This window comes from Portunus trituberculatus, chromosome 50 (genome assembly GCF_017591435.1).
Source record: "Portunus trituberculatus isolate SZX2019 chromosome 50, ASM1759143v1, whole genome shotgun sequence".
NCBI lineage: Eukaryota > Metazoa > Arthropoda > Malacostraca > Decapoda > Portunidae > Portunus > Portunus trituberculatus.
This window is the reverse complement of record NC_059304.1, coordinates 17693545-17710985: the sequence shown is the minus strand read 5'-3', so window position 1 is coordinate 17710985 and position 17441 is coordinate 17693545. Positions and strand designations below refer to the sequence as shown.

Sequence of the window (17441 nt, the reverse complement as noted above, 5' to 3'; positions counted from 1 at the left end):
TACATGCTACTAATGGAAAAGGCACATTTATTTAGTATACGACATTAATACAATACGTGATATCTAGGAACTTATCTTTCTCACAGTCTCACTCCATCGCAATTTTCATATACACTTGGTAGGGAGATATACAGTTCTTCCCTATTCCCTCTACCGTGTTACCGTGATATCCTTGCCCTTTCCTCCCCTCACCAGCAAACAGTTTAAACCCTTCAGTACCATGACACGTTACCCATATTCATTCTGGTTACTATTTAGTGATTTCATACAGCTTCAGAAACTTAAGGGGGGATTAAAGTAGTGAAGACTCTGCCCATTAATCTTCTGACGTCCAGAGAGCGTTCCTAATGTAAATAAAATCGTCTAATCATATACAAAACTCATGATAAAAATGTGTACTGAAATAGTTAAGTCAGACCAGCGGTAATCATCATTTTACCAGTTTACTATAAGGTTGAATGACTAATCTGCACATGTGGCGTCATAACGTTGGTGTGGTCATAGTAATAGCTAAATCATTATAATCGTTCACTGGCTCACTGTGAGACGGAGGTATACAAGATAGCTAATCGATATACCACACCAGCGGGCACCCGTATCGACTCCTTACCCAGAATTCCCACTGTTTTACTTTCCTTTATTTCTAGTACAGGGAAATCATAGAATACTTCATGCACGGTGAATGGAAGGAAAAATCGTTAAGGACACAAAGTTAAAGGCGCGTTCTCTCCTATGAAAAAGCTTTACTCCCGCCGCCACTAGTGTTGGTAAACAAAGCCCGCCGTGTTGACACTTGACAGGCGGCCCAACACACGCTAAACACCAACGCCTGCACCCAACACACCACCATGCCTCATAGATCACCAAGAACACCACCACTGCCATACACGCCGCACCACACCTCAGCCTCAACATTCTCCGGGGAGACGCTGCCTGCACACTCACCCTACACTCAATCGAAGACATTTTCGGTAAGCTGCATCCGTCAAATTCCAAGATAAAAGCCATTAATTTTTTTTTTTTTTGTGTGTGTGTGTGTGTGTTTCGATGGAATCATGTGAGCTGTTTCCATGATCCGCACAGGCAAACAGTAATGTTAGCTTAGTTAATGTATAGAAGAGGGGTTTCCAGCCATCTAGCTAGTAAGGTTATAAAAAAAGTAAAAGACAGGCAGAGATAAAACTAGCTAGAGCTGGGAGTAAAGATCCAAAAAAATTATATAGTTATTACAAGGTCAGTGATAAAAGAAATAAGGATAGGATTGGACCACTCAGAAAAGATGGTGTAGTAGTGGATCAAAATGAAGACATAGTAGAATTATTGAATGAACAATTTTCTTCAGTATTTACTAGGGAAAGAATAGGAAATCCTGTTACAAACAGTGCGAGTAGTTTAAGAGCTTTAGAAAATATTGATATAAAACCGGGAATTATTAGGAAATTTATTCTTGAACTAGACGATAGGAAAGCTAGTGGTCCTGATGAGCTACATGCCAGAGTACTTAGGGAGGGTGTAGACAGTATTTCTGAAGCACTTAAGTTAATCTTTGAAAGATCACTTAGGTTTGCTGAGATACCTCAGGACTGGAAGTTAGCTAATGTTACTCCAATATTTAAAAAGGTAGGAAGGATGATGCGAATAATTATAGACCGATCAGTTTAACTAGTATAGTATGTAAGATACTAGAGAAAATCATTAAGGGTAGTATTTGGGAGCATTTAAATGAGAATAGATTAATTAGAGATACCCAACATGGCTTTAGATCAGGGAGGTCCTGTCTTACAAATTTGCTCGATATCTTAGAATATATTACCAAGGAGTTAGATGATGGAAATAGCATAGATGTTATATATCTAGATTTTAGCAAGGCGTTTGATAAGGTACCGCATAGGAGGCTAGTGTACAAATTGAGACTACATGGGATAGGGGTAGGTTAGTTGATTGGATTAGTGAATGGCTTTCTGATAGGAAACAGAGAGTAGTATTAAATGGGGCAATGTCTGAGTGGAAGGAAGTGGTTAGTGGGGTACCCCAAGGATCAGTGCTAGGACCTCTTCTTTTCTTGGTGTACATTAACGATTTAGATATAGGAATTAGTAGCAAAGTATCAAAGTTTGCAGATGATACTAAGATAGCATGTGCAGTACAGGGTGAAAAGGACAATTACAGAATACAACGAGACCTGGACAGGCTGATAGCATGGGCAGACAGGTGGCAGATGGAGTTTAATTCTGATAAGTGTCAGGTTATGCATTTAGGTAAAGACAACACAAACTTTAACTATGAGATGGAGGGATGTTGGCTAGAGGCAGTAGAGGAAGGAAAGGATTTAGGAGTAGTGATAGACAGGACTATGAAATTTTCAAAGCAATGTTTAGAAGCAAGAAATAGGGCAAATAGGATCCTGGGTTTTATAAATAGAAATGTTAGTTATAAAAGTAAGGAAGTGGTGCGTAGCTTATATAATTCCTATGTTAGGCCCCATTTAGAGTATTGCATACAGGCCTGGTCACCCCACTATAGGCAGGATATCAACATGTTAGAAGCAGTTCAGAGAAGAGCAACTAGGATGATACCAGCATTAAAGCGCCTGGAGTATAGAGATAGATTAAAGGAATTAAACATGTTTTCATTTGAGAGGAGATGTATAAGAGGGATATGATAGAGTTATTTAAAATGTTCTCAGATACAAACTACATAGATGTGAGATCTTTCTTTACCTTAGAGGAGGGAAATAGGACTAGAAATCATGGCAGGAAGATTAGAAAGCAAGGCTGCAGGTTAGATATAAGAAAATATTTCTTTAGTCATAGAGTGGTAGACTTCTGGAATGCATTGCCAGAGACGGTTGTAAATAGCACTAGTTTGACAATGTTTAAAAACAGATTAGATAAGCACTTAAATTTATTAGATTTATAATTATGTATAGCACTGCATGATAGTTTTTATAAGAAATTTACTATAGTTAAATAAGACATGATCCCCATGTATGGGGACCACAAATTGTAGAGGATTTCGCTGCAGGACTTAGCCCTGTTAATGGGCCAAATATTTAGAATTAGTATATAATGTATTGTGTACTTGTAAGTGTATCTTTAAGTACTGATGACGAGGTCGCTGTGCGACTGATACAGGATAACCTAGATGGGCCCTGGTGGCCCTTTGTTATCCTATTATTTATGTTATGTTATGTTATGTTAGCTGGCTACCTTTATTCTCACATTAATGTAATATAGGGTCAGTTTATAGTTTCGCCCGACCAATGATTTTCAGATGTGGCTGATGTTTTTCCTGGTGAGATATGTAGTGAACTGATTGATGTTTTACATGATTTCCATCACAAATGGTTAGTTTCCAATTTACGACTCTAGTGCTTCCAACAATCACGACTGTCTGCTGAGTGCTAGAAGCTACTGTAACACAAGTTAATACACATGATGGTAATAATGATGTCTTTCCATATATAACAGATCGTCATCTCTGGCTGTCACTGCAATGTCTGTGTCATCGCCAAGTGTGTTCCTGCTCAGTGTGTCAGGGCAGGTGGAGGCTGGCCGCTTCATGGGGGGAGACAACCTCCACTTCAACTACTGCTTCACTGCCGGCCAGGACTGGGAGGTGGTGTCGGTGAGTTACACTGACTTGAACCTCAGTGTTATGAGAGTACAGAGTACCATGTACCGTGTGACAGTCAGTAACTGTGTCAGCTTGTTACTCAATCAGTTTGAGTGAGATTTGTGAAGCTGAATATTTTTGTCATAATAACTTTAGTATGTGCTTCCATCTTAATCCATTAGTCATCTTGGAAACTTGAGGATTAATGATAAAATTGCTCTTCTCATGGAGAATGTGTGGTTCTCATGCCACCTGCAAGACACAACTATTGAGGGACTTTGTCATGGTTCCTACATGGCTGCAGTTCTCCCTGCCTGCAGAATCTTTTAAGACACTTTTTCTTAATGATTTTTTCTCAGTAATATTTTTGCTACTCTTATCAAGCACTACATGTTGAATCCACAATCTTTCACAATCAATCACCCAATTTTCTATTCACTCCAATCTTCACTCAGCATTATGCTTTTGCTGTTGTCATTCACTGACACTTTTCAGCTAAACCTTGCGAGAGATGTGGTTTACTGCTTGCGAGCAAGGATACTATAGAAAACATCCTTCTGTCAAGTTTTATTGCTCTAGAACAAAATATATTTTTCCCTTCTTGTTAATTACAACCACCAGGATTTTTTTTCCACTTTGTTTCTCACAGGGACTGGAGGAATGTGTGTCACAGACGGCCTGTTGCAGTGATGATGAGAGGCAATTGTTTGTGTGGAATTTTCCAATAGACATTACATACAAGTCAACAAATCCTTTTGGCTGTAAGTTTAGTATCTTATAATTTTTAGATACACTTTGAATGTATAAAGAAACATTCTGCAGTGCTATATAAATATAATAATGGGCAAAGTACCTTAAGGGCACTTCTGTCATAGGCATTCACTGCAGAGGCTCACCAGAGTCAGTTTGATAAGCCTACACATACTAAATGACAACTGAAATCCATAGAGCAAGATTAGTTATATACTCATTATACAGTAGTGCTATATTTTTAGCTGTTTTTTTTTGTTATAAGATGACTTTCCAATCCTTCATGTTATTTTCAACCATAATCCTTCTTTACCTTCAAATGACTTGCATTTCAGTCATGTCTTCACTGATGATACGTCTTGGTTTATAAACTTGTAATGTCATGCAGTTAATCCAGTGTATTGATGTGTATATATTTGTACAAAATAAGAATATGAAAGACAAGAACCACATTGTCACCTCACTAAATTCACTGAGATAAATATAAGCCAGAGTAGATCTTTGACTAATATTTTCTTGCATGATTTACTGCATCTCGACATTCCATTGCGACATTTACTTTTATATATATAAGACCAGAACCACATAATAATTCACTGAGATAAATATAAGCCAGAGTAGATCTTTGACTAATATTTTCTTGCATGATTTACTGCATCTCCACATTCCATTGCGACAGTTACTTTTATATTCTATTACTTAAATGTACATAAGCAGTTTATGAAACAGATTACAAATTTCATGCTGTATTTTGAGTGAGTTGCTGCATGCACAGCTAGGAACTTTCTGGCAGTAAAGAAATAAAAATATAAATATTCACCTTCCATTGCAGGGCCACAGATCATCCTGAGTGTGTATGGCACAGACTTCTTTGGCAACATTGTCATTGTGGGATATACTGCTTGTCATGTACCCATCACTCCCGGCACCCACACCCGCAGGTACTGTGAACTGTGTTACCTATCTCCACCTAACTCTTACTACTACATAATAGGTTACTTATATTTCTCAGATAATATCACTACTCAACCAACCTTTTATGGAATTTTACTTACAGGCTTAAAACTTTTGTGCCAGAGTCAGCCTCCACCATCCAGAAGCTCATGTCATGGCTCACTGGCCGAAGACCTGAATTCCTAAACCCTAAAATCATTGCCCAAGGCCGAGGACGTGAAGGTGAGGGTATTAATTATTAAGATTTTGCAATCTAGGGTCTTGAATATCTTTCACCGTGTTGTCATTATAGTGAATTTCTATATATAGATGTGTTATACAGTAAAACCTCGCTTGACGAACGTCTCTGAGGACGAACAATTCGGGAGACCAAAAAATTTGTCAATATATCGACCCGGGGACGAACGATATTTCGGGAGACGAACGCAGTTAAACGGCTCGCCGGAGCCGTTTGTGTGATAGCCAACCCGGCTATCACACAACAAAACAAAACATAATCATAAAAGAAAATAAAAACAGGAACATACGAAAAATATTACATAACATAATCTCCATGCCACCACAATTTTCTCCTGTTTTTCCTGGGCATGGTGATGTTACCGGCACCCTCTACTGTAGTTTCTTCGGCATTATCCTCTCTGCTATAACGGGGCCCCACATAGCGACACTGACTTGTGACGCTACACACCTGTTGTGTAGCTCTGGCACGCTGCGCACATCCAAAGTCCTCTCTCATGACTGTCTTCTTGGATCTTGTCTGTCTTCCTCCCCATCCTCCTCTCCTACATTCCATCATGCTATCAACGTCCAGTCTCTCAAGTAAATAACCTTTTCTTTTTTATTAATTTTATTATAATTTTTATAGCATTTAGGTAAGTAAAACAATTTAGGCTTTTTATAATTATTTCGTTCATGTAATGCATACATTAAAGATCTATTTTGAATGGGTTTTATGGACAAAAGTATCAATTTTATTTATTTTTTTTTTTGGTCTGGAACGGATTAATGGGAAAAATTTATTCAGGGGACAAACAAATCAGGTGACGAACAAGATTTAGGAACGAATTATGGTCGTGAGCTGAGGTTTTACTGTGTGTATATATATATATATATATATATATATATATATATATATATATATATATATATATATATATATATATATATACTATATATATATACACACTATATATATATACACTATATATACAGGTAACCCCCGCTTAACGAAGGTTCACACAACGAAATTTCGCTACAACGAAGGTTTCACTTTATTACCATCTGCTCGTTTAACGAACACCAAACTCGCTTTAACAAAGTTTTATCCTGGTAATTTTTTCCAAATTTGATAACACTGCCGTATCACGCAAGCCAACAGGCTTTTGAATACACCAGCACCTCTGGTGGACAACACACGGACCACGCACTCCCCGTTCAAAACAATAACAGCGTCACCAGCAGCTCGTCTTCCCTCGCTCAACTTACCACCAAAACGCCCTGTAATGTCACCTAGCGTTGCTAAGACTAGGAAGTCTCTTACTCTCAAAGTGAAGCTGGATATTATTCACAGACACGGGAGAGGCGAGAAAACTAATAGCATTGCTCGCCACCATCTTGACTCCATCTACTGTCTCTACTATTTTCAAGTCAGCAGACTCCATTAAGAAGGCTGGTGAGACTGTATTTTCCTTGCAAGCTAAAAGAACCACCTGAACTCATGACTCTACAATGGATAAAATGGAAAGCCTTGTGGAAATGTGGTACATAAGTTTTATATGTGATACAATGATGCGCCCTTTGTTTACATTCCACAGGTTGCCGGTTAGTGTCTTTCCTGCTCCATGCTCCCTTCCTTCATAAATTTAAGATTATTAACATTATAAAGTTACATACATACATACATTAGTGTACATTATAATGACTTAAATTAAACTGCCTAAATGTTTAATTTCATAATTTTTACCTTCATTAAACCTTTCACTGTACTATGATGCACTCTCGCTTTGTTTACTCTCAATGGAAGTTCAAGTCAGGGGTTAAACTTGTTATAATCGGTTCGCTTAACGAAGTTTCGCTTAACGAAGGGTTTGTTAGGAATGTAACCCCTTCACTAACCGGGGCTTGCCTGTAAAATATATATATATATATATATATATATATATATATATATATATATATATATATATATATATATATATATATATATATATATATCCTCTTCCGTTAAAGGGTTAACACTTCAAATATTTCTTTCTTTCAGTGACACGTGTGAGATCTCATGGAGAGATCACCATTACTTTTAATGTGATGATGAAAGACTTTGCCAAGCTTGGATATGACTGTGGTGCCCCATCCAAGGTGCCTTATCTGGGTGCTCCTCCCCCACCCCAGACTGTCACTGTGCCCAGGGAAGGTCAGAGTGATGCTTAACTCATCCCCAGGATGTACGTTACATGATCCACTTTCCATGGCTGTTGCTGTCAGGGAACACAATAGTTGCGAGATGTAGAGGACATCATAACCCTAGTCTACTTGCTACACAGCCTGAGGACATCCAGTATGAGAGCTTTCCTGATAGCAAAAAGCTTTAGCCAAATATAAAGTACATTTATCTAGTCATATTGGTGTTCAGGAAGTCATGGTTTTGTAACAACCCGTCTTATATACTAAACTTGCACAGAAATTGTTTCTTTGCTTCATGAAAGTGGTACAAAACATTCTAGTTTATTTCTTTATTTGTAATACTACTATAGAACTACTCTAATGCACAATGCCTTCCAGGGCTTATAGTACAAGTAGTGTTCAGAGTAAAATGCCTCATACAGACTATATATATATATATATATATATATATATATATATATATATATATATATATATATATATATATATATATATACCGGTCCTCTGGCTTCACAAGCCAGAGGACCGGGTCTCCGGCCGGGTGGAGATATTTGGGTGTGTCTCCTTTCACGTGTAGCCCCTGTTAACCTAGCAGTGAGTAGGTACGGGATGTAAATCGAGGAGTTGTGACCTTGTTGTCCCAGTGTGTGGTGTGTGCCTGGTCTCAGGCCTATCCGAAGATCGGAAATAATGAGCTCTGAGCTCGTTCCGTAGGGTAACGTCAGAGACTGCAGCAGATCAAACAGTGAATTACACACACACACACACCTAATCTAGATCAGTTTATTGGTGCCATTAATTACCTAGTGATCATTGGGATCTGCCTTATGAGTCCTGAGCTGCCTTATAAGTCTTAACTGCATTATCAGTTTTACATAAAAAGAACCTCTAAGATTTGGAATTACACAAAGTAACTCTAGGTCTCCCGTTTGTCATCAAAGGTGAGGTCGGAGGGCTTGTACTTCTTCCCTCAGCACTTTATGTTCTTCCCAGAATTAAGAAAAAAAGCAGCTTATCCTGTTATGTGCCAGGTTCAAACTTACACCATTGAGTTCATAGGTCTTGAGCTGCATGACAGCTGTGCCTGGTCCTCTACCTTCCTTTGGGATCGACAATTTAGTTTTCTACCTTGATAATGTTGTGGCCTTTAAGTGATCTGTTACTACACATATATGACTAACACTATTGATTACTATTGTGAAATGCCTTCCATGGATTATAAATTATTTATAGGCTAGATTCTTTAGTACAAACAAAATATACCTATGTGTTCATCTTATATTTTTCATATAATGTTCAAAGAATTTTTTCACGTATGAATCTAGTCATTTTCTATATATACTAATGTGAAATAAAAAAAATGCATTAAGTAATATGGAATGAGTTTCCATGCCTCTCATTCACACAGTTATGGAATGAGTTTCCATGCCTCTCATTCACACAGTTGGGGAAAAGAATTCACACCAGTCATTTCTACTCTTCTTATTTCCATACAAATGTGTTACATACACAGACACGAGCCAAAATTAAGTTATGATGAGCAAGAAGCCAATAACTCCACAAAGCACTAAGAGGATTGTTTAGCAGGTAAGCTCATAGTTCAACCTCTTCCACGACACTCACTATGAACACCAAAAACCATAACTGGATAACAAAAACTGAAAATAAATAAAAAACAAAGACAAAATATCTATTGAAACTCAAATGACATATGTATTTACAGAGAATCCAAATAATTTATGTACAGAATTACAACACTGTTACGCAGTGAATGTGAGTCACAAATAACAACACCTACAATACACGTTGTAACTTACAGCTTCCTGGCTAGAAAAATCTCACCACGAGAATCACGATTTTCAAGACGCAAAACTTTTTTTTTGAGACATGAAATCTTTACCAAGAGTGAAGGAGTAAAGAGATACTATTAACAGAGGAACTGCATAGATTCTGTATCCAAACACTGAATTTCTTCCTACCATTAACCACATATGAGGTTTCATGAAAATAAGTGCACACCATTACCCTTCAAACAGGACACTGGGGTAAGCATGACAGCTCAGTGTGGAAGAGGAAAGGCTTAGGACTCTTACTCTAAAGGGTGGCTAAAGAAAATGTGCTCATGGACATGTCTGCCCTCTTGACGGTGTCTTCAGCAGTACATGATGATTCATTAAGTTTGGTGGTGGTACCTTACATACCTTGCAAGTGTTATGGCATTCTCTGAAGGTGAGGGTAACACTGGGGCAATGCAACCTGAGGACCCTGAGACACCAAGACCTTCCCACACTCAAGACTCAGGAGATCATCAATAATTTCCCTCATGCACAATGATTCACTCCTCCAGCTCTCCAACCACTACACACTGGAAATCATCTCCAAATGTCAGTTACCTTGCCATCATAGTATGTGAATGAATGCCATTCCATCTTGCTATGGTAATCCTGCTGAATCATCTCCACTAACAATTTGCATTGCAAAGCACCATACGGAGTCATCACTTTCACCAAGGTGTGGTAACACTTAACACTTGACTCATGGCACCAGGCCATAAATTGGTCAGATGTAAAATCTGTTAACAATTTTGAAAGATTCACTTATATGGTTTAAACTTTTAGTGTATTTTTATCATTATTCATCATTCAGAAGTGTCAAAGGTGGCTGTTTAAGAGAGGAATACTAAGACACCTCCACGACTAAACTGGTTAGCATGACTGGAGCTCTTCCCCACTAACTTTTTTTTTCTTTCTTTTTTATCAAGGAAAGAGTTAAAATTTAGGGGTATGTAGTTTGTTTTTAACTAAGTTCATTGTAGCCCTTAGAAAGTACATATCTTTTACACTTAAAAGGATGATATTATTACATCTTATGTGAATGAATAATTGTAACAGTCACATGATACCAAGTATGAAGGATGTTCAACAGTTCCCTATAACTTGAAAATGCTGTAATAACCTCCATCACATCACCATGGCACTAAACAAAAAAAAAAAATAAATAAATAAAAAAATAAAACAAAAAAAATGTGACCATAGCAACAACACCTTGGTCATCATCATCATCAGCCCTTAAATGCCTCAAGCCTTGCTCAGCATGGTTTCAGTGCTCCTCCTTCAGGTTTTGTGGGTTAGCAGTGATGCTTGCAGATAGAGGTGATCCTCACTATGTCTCACTGGCAGAAACACATATGCTTTATTCTCAATAAATGTGACTAGGTGTTTAAAAATACTGTAAAAATATACTGCCTTTTGGGAGATCTGTCAAACAAGGTACAATATCACATGGAGGAACTTTTAATGTGGCTACATCCAAAGTTCCCATGAAGAGGCATCAGTATCAGCTTGGACTTTCTCACCAAAAATCATGTAAAAGTTTTGCTTACTTTTCAACCTCTTCTAATCTAAAATTACTTTCATATTCAAAAAATTACTTGAGTGGTAAAATATGTCTTCTGTTATATTTGTTTGTAATAGCAGTACAAGTTTGCCTAGCATTCTAGTAATTGGTTGTATAGAACTCACTGCCTCCCTTGATTGATTGAAAAAAATATCCTGTGTACCAGGAATTGTATCTACTGTTGTATTGCTACATTTTCAAGAGTTGCTGATTAAAATTGTGACTAAACACAAATTCTTTGTTTTATCAACACCTGATAAAGTTTCTTGTATTATTGTTTAACTGTATGTACTCACAGGTATATTCACTAAGTTAACCATACCTGTGGACATTGTTAATCTCAAACGTATGTGTCAAAAATACAGTTCAAGAATCTTCCTTGAACTCTTCCTAATTTTTGTAGTATAATATGTAATTTCCAGAATGAACAGTACAACAGCCAGCCAGCTAATTCATGTCTCCATTCACTGTTGTCTTGTGATAAGTCCTAACACTTACTTTCTGAAGGACAGAAAACATTGATTTTAATATCTACACTAACTTTTGACCAAGTTCCACAGAAGAACATGGGCACCATTCTAACACATGATGGAATTAATTCTTTCACTGAGCTGAATGAGAACTGCTGACTAGAATTCCTGGATCCCGAGATACCATAGGCAAGCAAGGTCACAATGAGCCATCTCTGTTTTGACTTCCTTAGTTATGATTACCATAATTCTATAACTGTATACTCAATATAACCTTCAAGCTCATGCTTAATGAATAAGAATTTAAAGTGTCCAAATCTATATTCTCATTTAGCCAAGTTAAAGAACTTCCAGCTATATTGCACTATCTTAAGTCCACAGCCAGATTGCCAAACAGCACTGACCCACCCCTGGCTCTGTGCTGTTCACAGACGCACTCACAGACGTGCCACGGGTGATGATCAACTTAGCGTTGTAATGGACCACTTATTATACAAAATGAGTTGTCTCTTGCCCAAACCCTTCCTACAGTGCAATAACAGGGGATTCTTAACCTTACGTACCTCAAACTGATCCCCCAACCAGCAGAACGATCATGGTTCATACATATTTATTACGTATTAAGAGATGAATAACTAGAGTAGGTGAGCCATTACAGAAATTTGAGGCATCAGAAAATTGTTCGAGTTGTATAGACATCAGTCAGCCAAGTAAGACTCACTCACTGCTGTTAAGCACAAGTAAGGCATCAGGATTAAGAGTTCATGTGGTGATAGTTGTATGTTGCATGCACCTTCACCAGCATACACAGGCCCGCTGGCAGGGTGAGGCACACACACGCACACACATACCAGCCTCTCTACACACTCTGCACAGTATCATGAGTCAAACTTACACAGGGTTCACTTCTGCCACAAAACGGACAAGTGGCAGCTGCCCAATGCTTACCTGGAAAGGAAAATATAATGCTTTAAATTTGTGTGTATTATATATATATATATATATATATATATATATATATATATATATATATATATATATATATATATATATATATATGTATATGATCAGTAAGTGTGTTTCCAGTGACTGGTTAGCTGTGGGCAGGAATGTCAGTAGTGGATGGTGTAACACAAATTTTCAAAAATATTTATTGTCATTTAAGTTAAGTCTTATTTAAACCATGGAATCCCAACAATGTTAATTACATAGGTTAACCTGTGTCAAACCAATTTACCAGAAAAAAATTATATATATATATATATATATATATATATATATATATATATATATATATATATATATATATATATATATATATATATATATATATATATATATATATATATATATATATATATATATATATATATATATATATATATATATATATATATATATATATATATATATATATATATATATATATATATATATATATATATATATATATATATATATATATATATATATATATATATATATATATATATATATATATATATATATATATATATATATATATATATATATATATATATATATATATATATATATATATATATATATATATATATATATATATATATATATATATATATATATATATATATATATATATATATATATATATATATATATATATATATATATATATATATATATATATATATATATATATATATATATATATATATATATATATATATATATATATATATATATATATATATATATATATATATATATATATGTATATATATATATATATATATATATATATATATATATATATATATATATATATATATATATATATATATATATAAATGCACCTCTCTTCTCTCCTTTGACTAGTACTATATGCTACTTAAAAGTCTGCTGTTCTGTTAATGTTTACTATTGATCCTTGTCAGCAAGTTGTGGTAGTACACTCACTGAACTTCACATATTTGAAGTTTTTTTTCACATACTTGACTATTATTGACTCATTGATGCTTCTGAAAATTAACACATTGCGTCAAAAAACAGAGTTAGGTTAGGCTTAAGTAAGTTAGATTAGCTTACATTAGGTTAGTTTTTGGGTTAGGTTAACTGAAATTAAGTTTGTTTTTAGTTTAGTTGGGTGGGATAACAAATAGACCAAATTTTGCATTTTCTAAAAGTCTAAGGTGACAAACGGCCTTACTATTTGGCAAACGGGATACTCTTCTTTAAACAATATTGGCTTTTCAAGGAAATTTATGTAAAGGTTGTAATCTTTTTCACCTGTTCGCACCTATACTTACAAATGAGCATTCTGCTTTTTTTTTTTTTTTTTTTTTTTTTAGATTCCCACCAAAAGTTGCTTTGTTGCATTATCACTTTGGTCAACGGTATCTACACGAGATAGGCTCTGCTGAAAATGGTATACAGATATCCGTCATAATATGACATATAAGAGTGTACCATTAAACTAAAACACTAGTAGGCCTACACTGAACCACCAACATTTAACCTAATTTCAATACATGTAGCCTGTACTATATATGCCATCTTACAAGCAGGGAGCTAACACAGAACTGTCCAAGTAGGCGGCCCATGTGTGCCATGGCCCGCGGCTCCAGCTTTCTGTAATGTATTCTTACCTGTGTCTGGTGAACACCGGCGTTATGATGACACGTCGCCATACACACTAATGAGTAACAAGTTACGTAAGAGAAAGGAGCACGTTTAACGAAATCACTGCATATCAACAACGCGGCGTCATGGACACGAAGTAACCAACCCCAGCCCTCCTTGCGGTCAGCACGACATGGCCAGGACGCCAGGTGCGTCATGATAGCGCGCGCAGCTGTGTCAGGGTGTTCGATGCTTCGGATCACATATAATTTTGACAATATGTTCTTTGAATGGATGGTGCAGTAACTATCACAAGAAACAAAGCAGAGAGTGATGTAATAAAATGCATTTCTAAAGTTTAATGCCACACAGTACCTATCATACATGCCCGGTATATTGCGTTTATGACATTACAAAGTTACATCGGCGTTATATTTAGTGAGTGTGGAGATAACTATTTCTCCATTACGTTCCATCGCCTGACAGCCACCTTATCTACTATTGCCTTTTATACGATCTTTGTATATGAATGCACTAAAACTTTATAACTTAAAAACTCTAAGTTTGCAGGTCATAACAAAGGGAAAAAATCCACTTTCTGATCACCGAGTCGTTTCATACTACATCTTGGCCAAAATTTCTTAACAAATGTAAACATATGTACATGACACGACGGGCCTCGAGTAAAGGTGTCCGCTGAGTGCAGTGGTTGAAGTGTTGTGATGAAGGCAAGTACTACATAGCATTCATAACTCAAGCCTGTGGTGCAGAGCTGACTCACACTTGCCCTTCTGTAAATGCGCCTGCTTCTCGCTGCTTGGTCTGGGTCGCTTTCAGTGTTTAAGAATTATCGGACGATTTCTTACTTGACAAACGAACTGATACTTCCCTCTACTATTTCTCTTTTGTCGACCTATCAAATGCATGAATAACAAAAAAATACATAGTTATCATTCTTCTTTCTGCTCCTTTTATCTCCCCCCAAAAAAAGGATGATTGTCAAGATATATAAATAAAAACCATCGCTGGCAGGATTTTCTTTTTAATTAACATAAAATATCTACAGAGTGAACTAAGTCAGACTGGTTGAGGTGCGCACTCTAGGTAAGACTGCGAGGAGCTGGCAGGGTCAAGGCAGCAACACTGAGGTGCACGGAGCTACCGGTACAGGAATGAGCCACACGCAGGAGACATATCGTGTTCATGCCTCGTGTACTTACTATTACTCTCTGACACAAGGTATGTCCGTAGTACTTAAATAGTATCAGCCTTATTTTCATGGAGTACTTACCTTATACCAACGAACGTAAAATATCCCTTGAGTTAAAATAATACAGCCTACCATGGCATGTTATATATAGTATGGATATACAAAAACAGAAGAGGTGAAACATCGAAATGACGTGTATGGAGTCTCTTCAGGCTAAATTGACGGATAGGCTCCTTCTTACTCCTTATTGTTTGTCACTGGTTCATCAGAGGACAAGCCCCGCCCTCACATTCCGATGCACGTCACTGGAGATTGTTCTAGGGAAGGAGTCATATGGCTGGTTGCTGTAGTAGTAGTAGTAGTAGTAGTAGTAGTAGTAGTAGTAGTAGTAGTAGTAGTAGTAGTAGTAGTAGTAGTAGTAGTAGTAGTAGTAGTAGTAGAGAATTTGGAGGCGAGCACCCAGACACCAAATTTAGGAATCTATTTATTTAGTTTACTTTCTTTTTTTTTACGTATTGAGAGACAAACAAAAACTAATTCTGCTCCTCAACAACTGTAGGTACTGAGGGAACTTGTAGCCTTAACCATTACTATACGCATAGCAAATTCCGATCTTCGAGGAAAAGCACAACTTCCACTCAGGCACCACTACGAATGAGTAACCTGCTTCTGTACTTCCCTTTCCTACGGCTTGAATTACCCATTTCCTACTTGCTAATGTATCTTCCTTTTCCTATGACTTAAGTTACCCACTCCCAATCTTTTTTTCTTTTCCTACGACTTCTATAACCATTCCTATACTGCTTCTGTATTTTCCTCTTCTTATGACTTATAGAGGAAAGTCTCAAAACACTTTTCTTATTTTGGCTAGGCATTTTGGCTCTTCTTTAGGAACTAGAACAACAGCAGGCTTTTTTTTTTTTACCAGTAAATTGTTGTTCTTGGCCATTCTCTTCTGTTCAATGCGCTAATCGTGCCATGGAGGGCAAGTGGGAAGTGACAGTGATTCTTCTTCAGTGACAAGCATCGTAAAAGAACAAGGAAGCGGAAGGAGTTCAGGAGGAGCTCACCCATCACATTACTACTCCGGACAGACTGCGAGGGGTGTGATGAGTGTTCCTACAGAGCACCCTGGAGCCTGAGGTGAACTACACTCAAAGGGGGCCGTGTACCAGCACTGTACAGGTGAAGGCGGGGTCGGAAGGGCGAGCACAGGGGATCATTGTGCTATTTAGAAACTTGTTCTCTTGCATAACTCGACTCATGGCACATCACGAGCATTCCCACGCATCTCTTTCCTCATGCAGACAGCAGCTTAGCATAATTAGGCGGACGAATGAATAAATGCAGATAGATAGATGAATGAATAAATGAATAAATAAATGATAAGTATACCATCTTAATTATAGTCTTCATGAAACAATGAAAGAAAATATCGAACACTTAATCAGATATTGGTGAATTATTTGCACACAGGAAAATATATGAATAGTACAATAATAATAATAATAATAATAATAATAATAATAATAATAATAATAATAATAATAAAACCAACATTAATCTAAATACAAAACCTTATCATAAAACGCAAACTCTTAATATTCCTATCGGAGGCAAGACGCTGAAACTTCCCCGAGGAGGCCGAGGAGTAGGAGGAAGATGAAGCGGAGCCGTGCAAAGGCAGCAACATGCAGAGGCGAGGCCGCGGCACACTTAGCTCCACAGCATGTTCTCCTCAGTATCACCAGACATGGGCCACGTGCTGCGGGAAGGCATGCAGGCCCGGGAGGGGAGGTGAGGTCACTGTGGCATGCTTGGGAAGGTTATTTTTGAGGACGAGAAGGGACAAGCAACAGAGAAAGGAGACACAATGGAAAGAAAGAAACAAAAGAAGAGAAATGGAAGGTAAGATTGAATAAAAAGGAAAGAGAAAGAGAGAGGTTGGAATGATGACCTGGGAAAGTTATTTGAGGACGGGAAGGGACACATAGCAGGGAAGGGTGATGGGAGGAAAGGAGACACAATGGAAAGAAACAAAA

The 17441-nt window shown here is 37.0% G+C and overlaps 2 protein-coding genes and 1 long non-coding RNA gene across 9 annotated transcripts in view; 1 reads left to right on the top strand and 2 right to left on the bottom strand.

Moving 5' to 3' along the window:
• Positions 1-8554, bottom strand: part of LOC123499797 — a 30141-nt gene extending 21587 nt beyond the window's left edge. The window contains exon 1 of the long non-coding RNA XR_006673109.1: positions 8443-8554. This is a non-coding gene — a long non-coding RNA (uncharacterized LOC123499797). The remainder of the gene's footprint in view (positions 1-8442) is intronic.
• On the top strand, positions 572-8146 carry LOC123499794 (B9 domain-containing protein 1-like). The gene is made up of 6 exons (XM_045248283.1): positions 572-971; positions 3471-3627; positions 4265-4376; positions 5198-5306; positions 5423-5541; positions 7580-8146. The coding sequence occupies exons 2-6, from the start codon at positions 3496-3498 to the stop codon at positions 7747-7749; spliced, it is 642 nt and encodes a 213-aa protein (XP_045104218.1). The 5' UTR covers positions 572-971; positions 3471-3495; the 3' UTR covers positions 7750-8146.
• Positions 8555-11100: 2546 nt separating the features above from the next.
• The window catches only part of LOC123499789 (NACHT domain- and WD repeat-containing protein 1-like), a 52672-nt gene continuing 46331 nt past the window's right edge, over positions 11101-17441 (bottom strand). For 6 of the 7 annotated variants that reach the window (XM_045248268.1, XM_045248267.1, XM_045248266.1 and 3 more), the window contains one exon: positions 15216-17164. In XM_045248268.1, coding sequence (XP_045104203.1) covers positions 17116-17164 — 49 coding nt within the window. In that variant the 3' untranslated portion in view covers positions 15216-17115. Of the gene's footprint in view, positions 12537-15215; positions 17165-17441 lie in introns of those variants that run through there. The other variant, XM_045248273.1, reaches the window with a different exon arrangement.